The sequence below is a fragment of the Cynocephalus volans genome, chromosome 3 (assembly GCF_027409185.1).
Source record: "Cynocephalus volans isolate mCynVol1 chromosome 3, mCynVol1.pri, whole genome shotgun sequence".
In the NCBI taxonomy this organism is placed as follows: Eukaryota; Metazoa; Chordata; class Mammalia; order Dermoptera; family Cynocephalidae; genus Cynocephalus; species Cynocephalus volans.
The window spans coordinates 181707108-181725372 of record NC_084462.1 but is presented as its reverse complement, the minus strand read 5'-3'; the positions used below and the strand labels follow the sequence as shown (position 1 = coordinate 181725372).

General features: G+C 43.4%; 1 protein-coding gene across 1 annotated transcript; it reads left to right on the top strand.

Moving 5' to 3' along the window:
• Positions 1 to 52: 52 nt before the first annotated feature.
• Positions 53 to 12401, top strand: CINP (cyclin dependent kinase 2 interacting protein). The gene is made up of 5 exons (XM_063091197.1): positions 53 to 119; positions 3474 to 3642; positions 5245 to 5377; positions 10580 to 10709; positions 11875 to 12401. Exons 1-5 carry the CDS (start codon positions 113 to 115, stop codon positions 12075 to 12077), a joined length of 642 nt encoding a protein of 213 aa, XP_062947267.1. The 5' UTR covers positions 53 to 112; the 3' UTR covers positions 12078 to 12401.
• The last annotated feature ends 5864 nt before the right edge of the window (positions 12402 to 18265 follow it).

Genomic DNA, 18265 nt, shown 5'->3' with positions numbered 1-18265 from the left:
GCTAGAGCGGCACAGACACAAGTGGCAGCGGGCGGGCCGGAAGTGACGCAAGTGTGCTTCCGGCGGACGTGGGTGGGGCTTCGGGTCTCCTTCCCGGGATATCTGCGGACACATGGAAGGTACGTGACAGGGACCAGTATCCTGAGGCCGGGAGGCTGCGAATAGTACGGCTTGCGCCACGGGGCTGGGCCAGAAGTCCGGGAGCCCCCCCCAGATTAAATGGGGGTCCGTGCCTCGGCCCAGCCCATCCCGCTGGCCCGGCTCAGGCTCTGCAGTCGGCCTCGGAGCCAGTCAGTTTTTCTGAGCCTCACTTTTTTCACGTGCGGAGTGACACTGAAAGGGACGATGTATGCAAAGGAGTGTCAGCAGATCTGACACTCAAATTGTAATTATCGTCATTATAAATTAGTATTAACTGGCACGTTGGGTGCCAAGGCTTACGAGCTCCTCCAGAAACCCTTCCCTGAACTCCCCTCAATCAGAATTACTAGCCGCAGATCGTTTTGTTTATATAAAAGCTATCATTCTGCGCGTGCTCACTGTGTGCCGACTAGGGTTGTAAGTACTTTACGTGGATCAGCTCATGTGAGCCTCACAGTGACCCCTTGAAGGGACGTCGGTTTCATTTTGCAGATGGGAAGCTGAGTCTCAGAGATGCGTAACAGCCTCTGTATTTCACTCTGCCCTGTCCTGTGACTCTGGTTACTGGTTTTTCTTTCCCTACTAGCCTGGGAGTTTCTTGACGTCAGAGCTGTGTTTTTGGTTCCTAAATATGTGCTCGGTGTGGGGCAGACAGACGACGAATCAGATGTGATTCTCTCTCTCAGGAGCTCCTACTGGGGGAGAGAAACCCTTAGACACTATAGTACGAGTGGTAAGAGCTATTCCTCCATTGAACATATTTTATTCAGCACCTACTGTGTGCAAAGGGAATGAGGGAACAAGACAGACATAGTTCCTACCCCGAAACTGTAAGCAGTGTAGCAGGGAGTTAAACATTAAACAAGTGAATACACTGCACTGCTAAATGTCGTGATAACAGAAGTATAGGATGTTCCAGATATCTAGTGCAGCGAGTCATAACTCAACCTGGGGGGTCCAGGAGGTCTTCTTTGTGGAAATGACTTTCTGAAAACCTAAATCAGATCATATCACTGCCCTTCTCGAAGCCCTGTGCTCACTGTCCATTGTACCTAGAATGAGTCGAAACTTTTTTTTTTTAAAGATAACCAGTAAGGGGATCTTAACCCTTGACTTGGTGTTGTCAGCACCACACTCTCCCAAGTGAGCTAACCGGCCATCCCTATATAGGGATCCGAACCTGTGGCCTCGGTGTTATCAGCACCACACTCTCCCAAGTGAGCCACAGGCCGACCTATAAGTCCAAACTTCTTATCTTGGTCTATATGGTTCTCGTCTGATCACCTCCTCACACACTGCTCCCTCTCCATTTCATTCTAGCCACAATGTTTTGTTTGTTTGTTTGTTCTGTTTTTCAAACTCACCAAGCTCATTCTCACATTAGGGCTCATGCTGCTGACTCTCCCTTCTGGCTTCTCAGCATTCAGGTCTCAGCCTAAATGACACCTTCTCAGGGAGTCACACTAACACAAGACCCCATTTCATTTTCTACACGGCACTTATGGTCTGAACTGATCATGGTCATATAGTTGCTTATTATCCACCTCCCCTTTGGAAAATAATTCCATGAAAACAGTCTTGGGCTATCTCATTCAACCACTTTATTCCCTGTGCCTGGCATGTTGTAGGCAGTCAGCAAAGATTTGTTAGTTGTTTGAGAACAGATGGAAAATCAATATGATACTTAAAAGCAGAGCCCTAAAGAACACTAGGAGCTAACCAGGTGAGAGGGAACACACACTGGCAGGAAAAACATTCCAGATCAAAGTCAGAACTTGTACAGAGCTAGCACTGAGGCACAGAGGACAAGTGGGAGAAGCTGGAGAAGTGATGGACAAGCCTTATGTGATAGAGGCCTTTGTGAGAACAGATAATATGTGAATACTTGCTATGTGCCAGGCCCTCACAGCTTCACATCTAGTATCTAATCTCAATAACCCTACAAAATGGAGACTATATTTGACCCTTGAACAACAGGGTTTGAACTGCACTGGTCCACTTATACGTGGATTATTTTCAATAAATACTGTACAGTACTGTAAATGTATTTTCTCTTCTTTATGATTTTCTTAACATTTATTTTTTCTACCTTTATTGTAAGAATACAGTGTATAATACATATAACATAAAATATGTGTTAATCGACTATTTATGTTATTGGTAAGGCTTCCAGTCAATAGCATGCTATTAGTAGTCAAGTTTTGGGGAGTCAAAATTTATATGTGGATTTTTGACTGTGCGGGGAGGGGGCATCAGTACCCTTAATCCCTGAGTTGTTCAAAGGTCAGCTGTATTTTTATCCATGTTTTACAGAGGAGAACATTGAGGACCCAAGAAGTTAACTAACTTGTCAAAGATCTCACAGGTGGCAGAGCCAGAATTCAGACCCAGACAGTGTGGTCTTCAGAGTCTAGACTCCAAACCATGTATAGCTGTGTGTGTCCTAGCTTCATCAAAGGGACTTTATGCTCTGAGCCACGACAGGCCTTTGTAGTGTTCTAAGTAGAGAAGAGGAGAGGGACAAGAGGACTGGGGGACAGCAAACAGCCTGAGTTGGCTCTTAGTCATGTGGGGTTGCTTCCCACAGGTATTGGGATCTGAATGAGTCTTGGAGGATGGGCGACATTAGCCTGAGGAAGGAAGGAGCTTTCCAGCAAAGAGAACTATAGAGTCCCAAAGGCAGCTCAGCTTTTCAAGAGCTGCCAGTAGTTCATTTTAACTGGAGATTGAGGGAGGCTCAAGGTAGGGGTTGAGATAAGTGTTGAGGCAGAGGGGTAGCCTGGTCCCGAGGGAGTTTGGACTTCCTCCTGAGTTCCAGGCAGAGCAGCAGCAGCAATGAGATCATCTGCATCTCTGATGTCCAGTCTTCTCAGTGTCTTGGAATGACAAGCACTAGTGAGCCACGAAGCTCTGAACACATTTATCAAAGTGCCTGAGACTAGATAGGGGGCGTGCTAAGGAGTGATGGCTAGGTTATCCTGTAGGAAGGGTAATAGGAGCTACTGAAATTTTGGCAGAAAGTCACAACTTTGCCTTATTTCCAACCTTTGAAAGTGGTCAAAGTGCTTGAGTAAAGACTTTGTGGAGCCATTAAGCCAGAAAAGGACTCAGTTGTATCTAGTGAGTCGTAAAAGGTAAAAAGAAAAAAAAATCAATTTTGTCTTGTTCCAGTAACTTTCATGTTTGTGCAGACTTCTTAGTTTCCACACCATTTGTTTTTCCTGTTGATGTAGTATTTCAGATGGTTTTACTGTTGAAAGTTATGAGGACATTTGCCCTCCAACTATTATCGTGTATTCTGTAATAATTATGTTTCTTTTACTCCCTATCAGCAAAGACTCTTGGAATTGTAACGCCTAGAAAACCTGTCTTATCTGTCAGTGCAAGAAAAATTAAGGACAATGCAGCCGATTGGCATAATTTAATCCTGAAATGGGAAACCCTCAATGATGCAGGTTTTACCACTGCAAATAATATTGCCAACCTGAAAATCAGTTTATTGTAAGTACATATAGAGTTCTTCATGCTCTGAGATTTTCATCCTTAATGATTGGGCAGAAGTTTCATGGGAGTCTTTTAGGGTGAGGATTTATCAACATGAATAAATTAAAAAATAAAATATTAAGCAAAAAAAGCAAGTGATAAAAGGATTCAGGTGAGTATGAACTGTGTATGTTCATTTTAACTACAAAATTATACTACGTTGTTCATGGTTACAGCTATATAAAATTATAATAATAGATTGGAAGGATATAGGCTCAATTCGTAATACTGGTAACTTCTAGGAAGAATGGGTGTTGGGGCAGCAGGTAAATGGGACTTCATCTTCATACTGTTGCATTTCTTTTTTTAAAAAAAAGACAAAGGAATTATGACAAAACTGTTAGCAGAATTAACTTCAGCCGTGTGGCATCCTTCTAGGGCACAGTGCTGGGTGTACAAAAATGAGTAAGACATACATCATTTCCTAAAAGAGTTCACAATCTAGGAGTATGTTTTTTTATTTTTTTGGTGGCTGGCCTGTGTAGGGATCTGAACCCTTGACCTTGGTGTTACAAGGACATTGTTTTAGTCCGTTTTGTGTTGCCGTGCTCTAACCAACTGATCTAACTGATCAGCCCCCCTAGGAATGTGCTTTTTAAACCCAAGGCTGTAACCCTGTAGATAATGTTCTCTAGAAAAAGGCAAGCTGTAGGATATATATATTTATGCCAGTTCTGATTGGAGGATTTGCTTTATTTTATTTATATATACATATATGTGTGTGTTTGTTTATTTTAATTTCTCACAGTTATAATTTAAAAATATACAGGCTAGGGCTGGCCCATGGCTCATGTGGGAGAGTGTGGTGCAACAAGGCCATGGGTTCGGATCCCTATATAGGGATGGCCAGTTACATCACTTGGGAGAGCGTGGTGCTGACAACACCGAGTCAAGGGTTAAGATCCTCTTACCGGTCATCTTTAAAAAAAAAAAAAAAAGTATATGTATATATATATACACGCTAGAATCTTAACTCCCTGGCCTTATCACTTGGCTCTTGCCAACCCACTGTCTTGTGAAATTCCCTCAAACACATCCTGTACTTTCAGCCTCTGCCACCTTTTCCCAGTGGGATCGTGCTCAGCAAGTTCCATGAAGCAATTCTTACTCTTACTATGTAAGATGCTCTTTGATATTTTAAATCTATTTTCATGTTTAATTTTTCCCTTAAATGATGATTGCAACCCCAGTGGATTAATTTCATGCCCCATGGGTCAAAGACTTCAGTTTAAGAACTACATTTTTAGACTCTGAACTCTTTGAGGAAATGATCCATGTCTTATTCATCTCTGTACACCCAGAACTATGTCCTTGGCCATGGATGCCACACAGCCGAATTTAATTGACTTACGCTAGTGTAAAATTGAGTGACCAATGGACATATTTATTGTATAATATAAATAATAACTAAATTTGTATTATAATGATATGAAAAAAACAATGCTTATGCAAAATGCCTGATGTCACTATGTGGATATTGAGTTATCTAGGATTTATTATAACAAAATGAAGTGAGCTTAAAGAGTATATTTTGTACCCATTATTTTCTATTTTTTCCAGGAATAAAGACAAGATAGAATTAGAGAACAGCAGCCCAGCAGCTTCCAATGAAAATGAAGAAAAGATGTATCCGGAATATAATAAGGAACTCGAGACACTGTGTGAGGAATTGCGGGCCACCTTGGATGCGTTGGTAAGAACTAAAGGTGCTGGCCACCTGTGGTCATTGTCACTGAATCTGAGGGATGTTCTTGGAGTTAGCTTGATCATTGGCAGTTGTGACACTGTTGGAAATTCCTTCCTTGTCCTCAGCCTCCTCTGATCCTCTCTGCCTCTACCTACCCCACAAATCTTTTTTTTCTTTTTTTCTTTTTTTTTAAAGATGACCGGTAAGGGGATCTTAACCCTTAACTTGGTGTTGTCAGCACCACGCTCAGCCAGTGAGCGAACCGGCCATCCGTATATGGGATCCGAACCCGGGGCCTTGGTGTTATCAGCACCGCACTCTCCCGAGTGAGCCACGGGCCGGCCCCCTACCCCACAAATCTTGATGTTCCTAAGATGTTGTCCCAGACAGTCGCTCTTCCTATCCTGTACATTGTCAGGGGCCATTTCACCCACTTCCTGGGCTCCACATGGTAAATATTTTACGGTTTGTGGGCCAGTTTCCATTGCAACTAAACTCCATCATGTAGGGCTAAAGCAGCCATAGACAATACATAAGTGAATGGACGTGGCTGTGTTCCAGTAAAACTTTATGGACACTGAAATTTGAATTTCATTTGTCACAAAATATTATTCTTTGACTTTTCTTCCCAACCATTTAAAAATGTAAAAAACCATTCTTAGCTTGCAGGTCATACAAAAATAGGCTATGGGCCAGATTTGGCCTATGGGCGTAGTTTACCCACCCTTAATATAGCACGTAAGAGACTAAAATGTTTGTTTAATGAACTAATGACCAAATTTCAATACCCACCGTACTGGCCACCAAATGTGGGTATAACAGCACCTCATCCCTTTGCCAAGCACAGGATTTAAGGTTTTGTACATATTTGAACTTAGATAACTAAAGCTTACCCACAAACATGTAAAATCTTTATATTTTAACCTTTTTCTGATGGAAATGTTTATAATGCTTTACATGCTTCCTTGCCTTTTTAAACAGAAATATGCTGAAACATAGTTGTATTTCTTCAAGTTACCACTTCCTCAAATTTAGGAGTCTACCTATTATAAGTTAGACTATAGGTTTAAAAGAACTTTTCAAGAAAGAAACACTACTCTATTAAATGTCATACCAATTGTGTGCATTAAGACATTTTTGTAATATAGCCTTTTCTTTATGATTGAAATCCAGTACTGACTTCAGGACTTTTGAGGTTTATGTCCTTTTTCTTTCTTTTTTTTTTTTTTTAGCTGATTGCGTGCTCATGGTAGGCTAAGTTCCCAAGATCATTAGATAAAGCCTGTGTGTATTTTTATTATTTATTTATTTATTCATTTATTTTGGCAGCTGGCCTGTAGAGGGATCTGAACCCTTGACCTTGGTGTTATAACACCGTGCTCTAACCAACTGAGCTGTGTGCTTTTTTAATTAGTAGACTTTATTTTTTAGGACAGTTTCATCTTTACAGAAAAGTTGAGCAGATAGTAGAGTTCCCATAAACTGTCCTCACCCCACACCCAGTCTCATACATTAGTACGGTACATATGTTACAATTAGTGAACCAATACTGATACATCGTTATTAACTAGACACTGTAGTTTATTCAGATTTCCCCAGTTTTTTTCTTAATGTCCTCTTTCTGTCCCAGGATCCCATCCAAGACACTACCTGACAGTTAGTTGCCATGTCTCCTTAGGCTCCTCTTGGCCGTGACACTCAGACTTTGGCAGTTTTGAGGAATGCTGATCAGATCAGATATTTTGTCCTGGTCAGGCAGAATGTCCCTCAGTTGGGATTTTTTTGATATTTTCCTCATTAGACTGGGGTTGTGGGTTTTGAGGAGAAAGACCGCAGAGGTAAAGTGCCTTGTCATGTCACACAGACACTGTCATCATGACTTTCACTGTTGTTGTTGACGTTGATCACCTGAATGAGACGGTGTTTGTCAGCTTTCTCCATTGTAAAGTGGCTCTTTCTCTCCGTTTCATACTGTCCTCCTTGAAAGGAAGTCACTAGGCACAGCCCACACTTAAGGGTGGAGAATCTATATAAATTATTTGGATTTTTTTTTTTTTGGCAGCTGCTCAGTACGGAGCTCCAAACCCATGACGTTTTTGTTGCAAGGCTGCGCTCTAACCAACTGAGCTAGCCAGGCGGCCCGTCCGGAATTCTAATGCATGGGAGATTTGCCTCTTCTCCCCCATTTGTTAATTTTTCAATCATTCATTTATAGCAGACTGGACTCTTGGATATTTATTTTATACTTTGGGTTATAATCTAGATTGACTTTATTTTATTTCTTTTTTTTTGTGACCTGTAAGGGGATTGTAACCCTTGGCTTGGTGTCGCCCGCACCGTGCTCAGCCAGTGAGCGCAGTGGCCATCCCTGTATAGGATCTGAACCTGTGACTTCGGCGCTCCCAGCGCTGCACTCTCCCCAGTGAGCCATGGGTTCGGCCCTAGATCTACTTTATTTTGTTGCTCAAATTATTCCCACTTTGACCATTGGGAGTTCAGTTGGCTCCTGTGTCCCTCTGACGTACTCTTCATTGTAAGGTTGTGATTTTGGGTTTTTTGAATACTTCTTTACTTTCTGGCATTAAAGGATGCTCCAGATTCACCTTGGGTATTTCCTGTCTTAGGCCTAGAATCAGTCATTTCTCCAAGGAGCCCTGATTCCTTTTATTGAAGAATCCAATTAGAAACCAAGATCTGCATGCTAGCCGTCAGGTTAGAAGTTCTGTGCTCCAGGGGCTAGGTTCTGTTCCTGTGCCTCTGCCACACTGCTTGTGCCAATAAACTCTTTCTAGCCTGGGGAAAAAAAGTTCTCTGTTCCAGTGAATTTACTCTATTTTAAAGTGGTTTGGAACTAAGTTCTCATTCTATGTTCACAACCAAAAGTTGGTGCTGTAAAGATATATTATTTTTCCTATTTTCCTCTAGCCTTTAGAAAGAATGGTTTCCCAGACTTGGCTTTAAGTGTCTTTAACAAATTTGATCTTGCTTGGGTGTTCAATGCAGCCCTTCCCCTAAGTCGGACTAAACATTTCATGGTGTGGTCTACGTTAGCTGTGGGAGGAGACCACCACTGTGGAAATGTAAGTGTGGGCGGCTGTGCACGCGCTTTCATTTCAGGGCTGCACACACATACATAACCTTGTCTCTTTATTGATGGCTGAGCTACAGAACTGAGCCTCCAGGATTTTCCTTGCTCTCCTGATCTTTATAAACTTTTCTTAGAATTAGGTGGTATGATATTATGATATGTATATTTTGGTTTTCATCCATGATTCTTGGCTTGTTCTAAACTTTCCCCCACCTTTCTGTCTTGGAACTGGCCATAAAGAAATTCTCTGACCTAACTTACGTGATTGTAGGCCGTAAGTATCCTGTTCCAGAAGGAGTCCTTCCTCATACCCAGGAGGAAGAAATGCCAAACAGGAGTCAGAGAAGAACCTGAACACATAGGCCTTGCTGAGTTTCCCCAGCCAGGCTGTTAGTGTCAGAGCAGACCCTTTTTGTCCAGTCACATTTCTACACAGTTGTCCGTGCTTCAGTCATGCCTATGTAATGAAGCTTCCATAAAAACCCAAGAGCACATGGTTCGGGGAGCTTCCGGATAGCGACACGTGTGGTCGTTCCTGGAGGGTGGTGCCCAGGGAGGGCATGGAAGCTCCATGCCCCTTCCCCCAAGCCTCTCCCTATGCATCTCTTCATTTGTATCCTTTGTAATATCCTTTATGATAAATGGGTAAATGTAAGTGTTCCCCTGAGTTCTGTGAGCTTCTCAGCAAATCAATCAAATCCAAGGAGGGGGTTATGGGAACCCTGATTTAAAGCTGGTTGGTAGAAGCACAGGTAAAATAATCTGGGGCTTGCATCTGGCATCTCAAGTGGGGAGCAGTGTTGGGGACCAAGCCCTCTACCTGAGGAATCTGATACTATCTTCAGGTAGATAGTGTCAGAATTGAATTGGAGGACACCCAGCTGGTGTCTACTGCAGAACTGCTGGCTTGCTTGCTAGTAGGGAGAAATCCTCACATATCTGGCATCAGAAGTGTGTTGTGAACGTATAGTAGGAGAAACTGAGTGTATTTTCTCCACTCAGGTGGCAACAGGAAGCTGCTGCAGGATGCAAAGGACAGAGCAGAGGACTGGGTGTCAAAAGACTGGGGGTCAGAAGGCATGGTGTCAAGTTCTGGCCGCATCCTTCCCTAGCTCAACCTTGAGCAATTTCCCCAGCTGTAAAACGGAAATGAGTCCTGCCTCTTGGGGTTGGGCCACGTGAAATATCGAACCTAAAAAGATTTGAGAAAGGAATAGAGTCCCTTAAAAATTAATGTTAGCTAAATTTAGTGCGTGCCACTTCAGATGTCATCAGAGGGTGGTTGGAAGGATCAAGGGCAAAGAATTAAAATTTTTATGACGTATATACCTTTTCTTATCCTCTCTCACGTACATAAAGTTAACTAGACTTAGGAGTTAGAAATTTGGTCTTACTAGACCTATGCCAGTTGAGTCTGAAATCCTAGTTACTTCACTCATTTATTTTATTCAACGAACCCTTATGTAGCTCCAACAAGATGCTTCACAAATACTAACACACTGAATCCTCCTCGCCACCCTGTGAAAGTCAGCACTTCATTAGACACACTCTGTGCTGCCTCATGTGTGCAGTGGGGCTGGGGACAGTGTTAGGCACCGTCAGTGTCACGCTGTCATCATTTCCTTCCCGTGTGAGGTGTGTAGGGCTGCCTTTTACTATCACCATTTTATAAGTGAGGAAACCAAGGCTCAAAGAGGTTTCAGGAAGCTCAAAGGCAGTTAATAAAAGAGAGTCAGAAATGAGTTCATTTAATGCCTTTTCTCCTATCTTTCATTCCATAAAAGCAGCAAGAGCCTGCCTCGGGACTCGTCCAGGTCTTTGGGGTGAAAATAATCAGTGCTGTTTAGAAATCTTAGTGAAGTAGGACTCAGCAAGCGTTATCTTCTCCAGGACTGGAAATCTGGGGTTTATTACCTAAGTAATCCAAATTAATGAAATCATGACAACTGTCTGCCTCCATCTCCCGGGAAATTTGCTGTACATGGAGTTAACAATGTTTAGTTATTGGAATTTTAGTCCCAACAGACTTATACTTCTTAGCTTTGAAATCTTATAGTTATTGAATCTGAGACTGGAGATTTCAAATAATGTTCTCATATACCAAATTAATATCTTTTCAGACCAAAATACAGGTGAAAATGGAAAAGCTGTCTTCAACTACCAAGGGAATTTGTGAACTAGAAAATTACCATTATGGGGAGGAGAGTGACCGGCCCCCCCTGTTTCACACGTGGCCCACAACCCATTTCTGTAAGTAGTTCTTTCTGAGTTGATTTTCAGGAGGGTCGTGGTTATAAGAGCATTTAGCATCATTTAGATCTGGTACTTGAAGAAGCCGGCAATGCCTTGAAATTCAACACAAGAGGATTCATTGGGAGGAAAGTAGACAGGATTTTAAAATGAGCATTTCTTCTTGGCTTTAATTAGCTAATCATCAGCAGAGACTATTAAACATAATTAGAGACCCATGAAGCAAGTTGCCATTATTAGCCCTTTAAAACAATGGGCAGAATGAATTCCACCTCCTCTGTGGAGGCTATATATATATATATTTTCTTTTCTTTTCTTTTTTTTTTTTTTAATGAAGAAAGGGTATTTTTGTTTTTTATTGAAACATAATTGATTGTACATATCTGTGGGGTACAGCATTGAACATCAGTACCTGTGAGTAATATCTGATGCTCAAATCAGGGTAATTAACACATTCAACTTTACACGATGTAATCATTTTTGTGACCCTTTAGCAATTTCTCACAAACCTCTGTTTTGTTTTGTTTTGGCACTGGCCAGTACAAGGATCCATGCCAGTGACCTTGGTATTATAAGGCTGCGCTCTAACCAACTGAGGTAACCAGCCAGCCCCCCTGTTTTGTTTTAATTAAAAAATAAATTGAGGTCACTGCAGCCAACCTCATGGCCAGTACGGGTATCTGAACCCTTGACCTTGGTGTTACCAGCACCCAAATGAGCTAACCAGCCAGCCAGCCCTGACATTGCTTTTTAAATAAAGGAGAAAAGGGTAAAATCACCTAGTATAATGTGTTATTGAAATATTGTCAGTTTGAGCACAGTGTTATAATACCAAGGTCAATGTTTCAGATCCCTGTACCGGCCAGCTACCAAAGGAAAAAGAAAAAAGGAAATGTTGTCAGTTTGAAGTGAATCTCCTATTTATAATCATTGCAGGTCACTTAAGGGTTAGGTAGAAAGGTTATGCTTTTTTTGTGATTTCCTGCTGTGTTATCTAATTGTACTAATCTACACCGCTCAGTGATAAACATCCCTCTGGTACTTTCATCTCAGTGCTGTTGCTGATTCTGGTTTTTAACAAGGAGCTTTTAAAAGTGTGGTTCATCTGAGTCAAGAGAACTTCCTTGAATTACTACTGTTAAGGGGAGACTTGCGTTCATTTCAGATGAGGTTTCCCAGAAACTCTCTGACATGTACAGGAAGGAGCTCCTCCTGAAGCGCACTGTGGTTGAAGAGCTGGCACACACTGTGGACCACGACCTCATTCTGAGCTACTTGTCAATGTGGCTGCACCAGCCCTACCTGGAGAGTGACAGCCAGCTGCATCTGGAAAGCATGCTGCTTGAAACAGGCCACCGAGCACTGTGACCTCCCAAAACAGCTTCTCGTGAGCTCCACCTCCAGGCTCCAGGCACTGGCTTCTCCCATCTCTCCTGGGTGGACAGTCCCCTGTGTAGGATCCAGTGCCGTGCCCAAGGATTAGACCCTTTGCTGTGGCATGGCCACCCACCATCCTTCTTAGGGTCTTCCAGGCTGGATCATTTCACCAGCTCCCTGCGGCCCTCCAGGCCTGCTTACCACTGTGGCAGCAATCCTCCGTCTGGCGCCGGCCAGCACTGGGCGTCCTCTGCACCTGTTGTAAATCTGTCACCCATAAACACTTCAGTGAAATAAATGAGGTCCTGAACAAAATGATGGAGTGATCTGGTTTTAGTAAATTAGGTGTGCTTTACATATTACATTTGTGTAGAAAATCCCTGGTTTAATATTTTTACTTTATACCTATCTGTACTGTTTAAATTTTTATGAGAATATATTAGTTCTGTAATTACAAGTGATGTTTAAAATCCCAGAGTTAACTGAGTTGGACCATCATGCAAATGAAAACTACAGAAAAATTGCCACTGTTTGTGTAACATTGAGGACATGCTAGGCCCAGTAAAGCAGCTTTCATGGCATTCTTCTGGCACGAATCCTATAGTCCAGCAATATTTGCAAGCATTTCCATGGTTAATGTCTTATGCTAGAATAACGGAAGGTAACAGCAATGAAACAGACTGAAGAGGCTGGCCAAAACCGAGGGTGTGGGGAGAATGCTCGGGTGTCACATCTCCGTGCAACTGTGCTTTTCTGTTGTATCACTTGTTATATGGTTTCTTCATTTGCGTTTGCCTTTTTAATAAATTCTCTGATCCCAAACTATATACATAGTGATATTTAATAAATAATAGTTTTTAATTGTGTCATTTTAGCCTTTGGTATGTTTAACTATTAAAATACTTTTTAGATAAGTTTATCAAGACTGTTAACATTAATTCACTATTTAAGGACTTACATGTGTCGAATTTATAGACAGGAGGACTTCAGAAAACTATTATTACTAACTCCTGCTCCATTTTTTTTACAGATGAGAAAACAGGCCCAGAGGCAGGCATGGGGTTGTCCAAGTTTATGAGCTAGTAAATGACAGTCCCCAGATTTGCTTTCTTTTCATCCATCCTGATTTACTGAGACTGTAGGTGTAGCCCGCAGCCTCTATTTTCTTTTTATTCATTTTTTTTGCCAAGCAGTTACATGCTCAGCCCTGTGCTCAGAACTAGAGCTCAAAACCAAATCAGATATAAAATCTTCTAAAAAGACTTCTGGACCAGGAAGGACGACACTTATAGTACAACACATGCAGTAGTGTCACACTGGCATCACACAATAACCTGGGGGGGGGGGGGCGGTGTGTGTTTCAGTCCTGCCATTGCTCCCCAGAAAAAGAAGTCTAAGAAACCTCATGCTATGTGATACAGAGTGTAGCCCTATAAAACTGAAGTTCTAGGTTCCTACAAACAAGGGCTTCCCAGAGAAATGAAGAATTTGCCAAAAATAAGACTGTATATTACAGGGATGGATGAGGGTACTTTAAAAAGTCTTTCAGGGCCAATAATGAGAAGAAAAAAATTTTTTTAAGTTTGTGGAAAAATGGGGCCGGCCCGTGGCTCACTCGGTAGAGTGTGGTGCTGATAACACCAAGGCCATGGGTTCGGATCCTATATAGGGATGGCCGGTTGGCTCACTGGCTGAGCGTGGTGCTGACAACACCAAGCCAAGGGTTGAGATCCCCTTACCGGTCGTCTTTAAAAAAAAAAAAAAAAAAAAAAGTTTGTGGAAAAATAGAATTGAAGATAATACAAATCTTTCCATGGACCTTTTGAAGTACCCTTGTATCTTGAGAGAAAGTTAGGATTTCTCACTATGCAAACTAACATATCAAAAGCATTTAGCTATTTATTTTTTAAATTTATTTTATTTATTAATATTTTTTTACATTCTAAGATGTGGAGCAGTTGCAGGGGGAGAGGGGGAGTGAAATAGGGTGGGAGGAGGAGGAAGGAGGGAGCGCATGGTCTAGGCCTGTGGCACCCCCCTCATTCCAGCAGAGGAGACCAGGGTGCTCCTGGGGGCGGCTTCGTTGTTGCTAGGCTGGATACAGATGTCAGGGGGGTGTGGCTGAAGCCCTTGGCACCCCACCACCCCAGCTTGGGAGCCCAGGGTATTTCTGGTGGCAGCTAGGTGGTTGTTGCTGGGCTGGTTGCAGATGTGGGGGGCATGGCTGAGGCCCTTGGCCCTCCCCCCCTCCCCAGCTTGGGAGCTCAGACGGCTTCCAATCCTGCTAGGTTTTATAGGTGTTTTTTGGAGGTATTAGATCTTTACTGGTGAATATCAGAACTTTGTCACTGATCTGTGGATATTTTGTTTTTTCTTTCAGTTCTGTGTTGGATTATTAGCTGCCCCCACCACTTAAACTCTGCTCTGGAACTAATTTGTTGTCCTTTGCTTACTTCTAAAATGGGGGAACTTCCTGTGGGGACCAGCACTTGAGCCCTGTAGTTGAGCTAAATTGCTGTTTTGCTGCTGATTCTCTGGGGAAGGCTTTTTGTGCAGCTCAGGTTTTAACTGTTGACCTTGTAAGCACTTCTGGGTCTCGTGAGATCTGGTGCACCTGGGTTGTGTGTAACTCTAGTCTGGGCCTGAGTCTTTTCAGCAAACTGCACCCCCTACAGTTCTATATTCCTGACCAGTCTACACTGAGGGGATCAGCTGTCCATGCTGTGCCCCAGTGGCCCATTTCCACCACCACCCACACTCCAAACACTTCCCATGGGACGGGCCATGTGCTGATCCCTTGAAATGACTCACTGGCCTCTGAGTGGCTCCTTTTTTCAGTTGTCTGTGGCTCCTTGCTCCTGTGTGGGTCTACGTGAACCCTGTTAATAGTCTACTGGCCTGGGGGACACCAAGGCCTTCTTCTCCCCTGCCACCTCCAAGCAACTTCATAGGACAGGCACAGCAGTGGCTTTTGCCAGCTCTTGCTCCACGCACTCACCAGCTCCAGCCTTGAAGCACCTGGGGCTTGAAATGGTGGGAGCGGTCCTTTCCGTGATTGTGGCTTTTCCTGCCTTCATGAACTCCGTATGTCTCTCCTCCTCTTCTCCTGAGCTCTAGAGACCCCAGCTTGGTTGTCATTACTTTTTAATAGCTGTAAATTTGTTGATTTGTGGGAGAGAGTGACTCTGGGGACTGTCTATTCCACCGTCTTGACTGGAAGCCCAAAAGCATTTAACGGTAATGTTTCTTAGGATTTCTCTTCCCTCTGCGTTTGCTGCATTTATTAAAACCTAACCATCATAAAAGTAGACAACCAGATGTCCTGTAGTCTGGAAACCTCACGGTCAGCATTTGGGGGGAATGGTGGTGTTCCGCTATGGTCTCCCTGTTCACTTAAGCAGCAGGCTGCTGGAATCAGAACAGAGGCAGATGGGCAGGACAGGGCCCAGGAAGCTGCACTCGCCAGCTGCCCGCCTGGGAGCCTGAGGCCCACTGGTGGCTATCAGTTTTGTGTTTCGGGAGGTTCTTAAAGAAAAAATACTCCTCTGGGCAGGCCAGTTAGCTCGGTTGGTTAGATCACAGTGTTATAACATCAAGGTCAAGGGTCTAGATCCCCGTACTGGCCAGCCAAGCCCCCTCACAAAAAAAGAATAAACGCTCTTCAGAGGAGACACTGAAGGATTTAGTACCACAAACAGGCCTTCTAGGACATCTTGTGTTCTGGATGACACACTCCCTGGACACCTGTCAGCAAGTTACTCAGGAGAACTAATGGAAAGGATCAATACTGCTAAGGACAAACAGAAGTAAAAGATCTAAGTGAGGAACAAAAATAATGACTCTGCAGAGCAGTTTCTATCTGGAAGGAACAATGAAGTAGGCAGAGGTGAATATGGGCCTTCTAGTTAAACAGTGCATGGATCTCGCGGTTATGTCCTCTATCTCCACGACTCTGCCAACTGACAGTAAAAAAATCTTAAAAGGTAGAAATCCACAAAAACAAAGAGCAGGACTGGGGGAAGGGTTTTCATGATAAACTTATTTTTTAAAAACTAAAAATATATATAACTCCAGGAAACACAAAATCTTATACAAAAGGTAAAAAGTAATCACAATGTGCCACACACAGCTCACCTGGGAACAGCATTTGCATGCCATAATAATGTGATCCCAGCTGTTGATCAGACCAACCTAAGCAGCCATTGCTGCTGTTCACCAGACATTCCTGGTGTCCTGCCTTCCAGGCCCATGGAAAGCCTTCACTTCCAATTCCCTTGTGGTTGCGTGAGACCATGTGGCTAGTTCTGACCACTGAGTTGTGAGAAGAGCATTTCCCAGTGGGTTTGAACTCTCCTGGAGTTCTCTTCCTCTGGCATGGCCACCACTGGTGTTTTGAGATGTGGCTGCCTTGGCTGACTGTGTTCCCCAGCCTGGCCGTGATAAACAGGGCCCTCCCACCAACCTGAGGGACTTGTTGCATGAGCAAGAAACAGCTGCACCTTCGTTGTTTTGACCTGCTGAGGACTTAGAGCTGCGACTACAGCCTCTTGACTGACCCACGACCATTTTAACCATACTGGGAGATGCAGTCTGGCAGAGACTGCAGGTTGTCCTGTATTGCTGCTTCGTTTCATTTTAGTTTTAGCTGACATGTGGCTGCCAGCTTACGAGTAGATTCTGAAATCTACTTTCAGTCTACTTTGCAGTCAGGTGTAGCCACATTACTAATGAGATGTGAGCCAAGGCCGTGTGTGCAACTTCTAGATCATGGCCCTTAAGTCGTGTGCTCCTCCTGCCCTCTCACCTCCTGGGGGATGGAGCAGACACTTGAGGGCGGTGAACCTTCTTCAACTCTGGGGATAAGGACCACCTCGGGGGTGAGGAAGCAACCTGGGTCTGGAACACCTCCACAGCAAAGCCACCCGACTTCCCAAATGCCTGCCGGCTCATGCTTTTACTTGAGAGAGAAATAAAGTTCTGATTTAAGTTACCATTATCCCTGTTACCTCTCAGCAGCCAGCTGACATCCTAGTAAGAGGGAGGAAGGGAAATGTGCCCATGGGTGGCAGTGATGGCAACAGGGGTAGCATGGGATGTGTTATGGAATAAGTCAATAAATGATGCCCGAAACCAAAAAACGAAGAAGTGACAATAAGCTTGATTTAGTGATGTAGACAGATATGCCAAGAGACAGCTTCAAAGCCTCGAAGGTGGTGACCTCAAGGAGAGGAAGGGGAGGGGCTGCTCTCTTTTGTAAAACCAGTCTTAGAGAATTGACACTTAAAACTACATGCATGTATGATTTTGTTAAAAATAAAATCAAGCAGCAAAAAAGTAAACTAAGCAAATGTGTGGGGGGGGGAAGCAATTATTTCTAGAAAAAATAAAAGCTTACAAGAAAGAAAAGCACACCAATAAGGCTCAGCAATGTAAGCATTCAATATGGACTTAATAACAATTTGTGAATTAACTATAATAGAAGTGAGGGTCAGGGAGGCACAGGAGCCATATGCTCAGCTCTCACAACAGCTAGTTCACTGATAGCACCTAATATGAATAAATCAAGAGAGTAGCAATCCAGACATAATTCGGAACCCAGAGGTAAATAACTAGGAAGAAAGCAGGTGCTCTGGCTGAGGGGACTGCAGGAATAGAGGGCTGAGGTCGGGGCCTGCCGTTGCTCATCACAGGCCCTGTAGCAGTATTTGACATTTTAAATTATGTCCATGCTATACTTGGCTGAAAATAAAAATTTATTTTAAAAAATGTGCCTTGCAGTATATGCATGTATTGAAATACCATACTGTACCCCCCAAAATAAATATAAATAAAATTTTAAAAAAGAAAAAAGTGCCTAAGAGGGCATGAAAGATCCACTCTCCTGTGGTCCCTTTCTGTCCCCACTCCCACGACCACGTGGTAGGTGCCGGGGCTGCGGTGCCATGGGTGCCCAACCAGGCTGCAGGCCCGTCGTGCTTTCCAGGGAATGCAGAAAAAAAGAGAATTTTCTTTCATCACATTTGTTAACAATTAACAACAACTGGGCATGGACTAGGTGCTAGCTAGGTACCATGATAAATGCTGACGACACATGTCCTCATCAAAGCCCCACACTGGCCACCCCTTGGGAGTCACTCAGGTGGTGTTTGTCCCCAGGTCTGTGCTCTAATATCTCTTTG

Coding starts and splice junctions, on each gene's coding strand:
- CINP (XM_063091197.1), top strand. Junction 5,378..10,579: donor GGGCCACCTTGGATGCGTTG/GTAAGAACTAAA, acceptor ATATCTTTTCAG/ACCAAAATACAGGTGAAAAT. Junction 10,710..11,874: donor GTGGCCCACAACCCATTTCT/GTAAGTAGTTCT, acceptor CGTTCATTTCAG/ATGAGGTTTCCCAGAAACTC.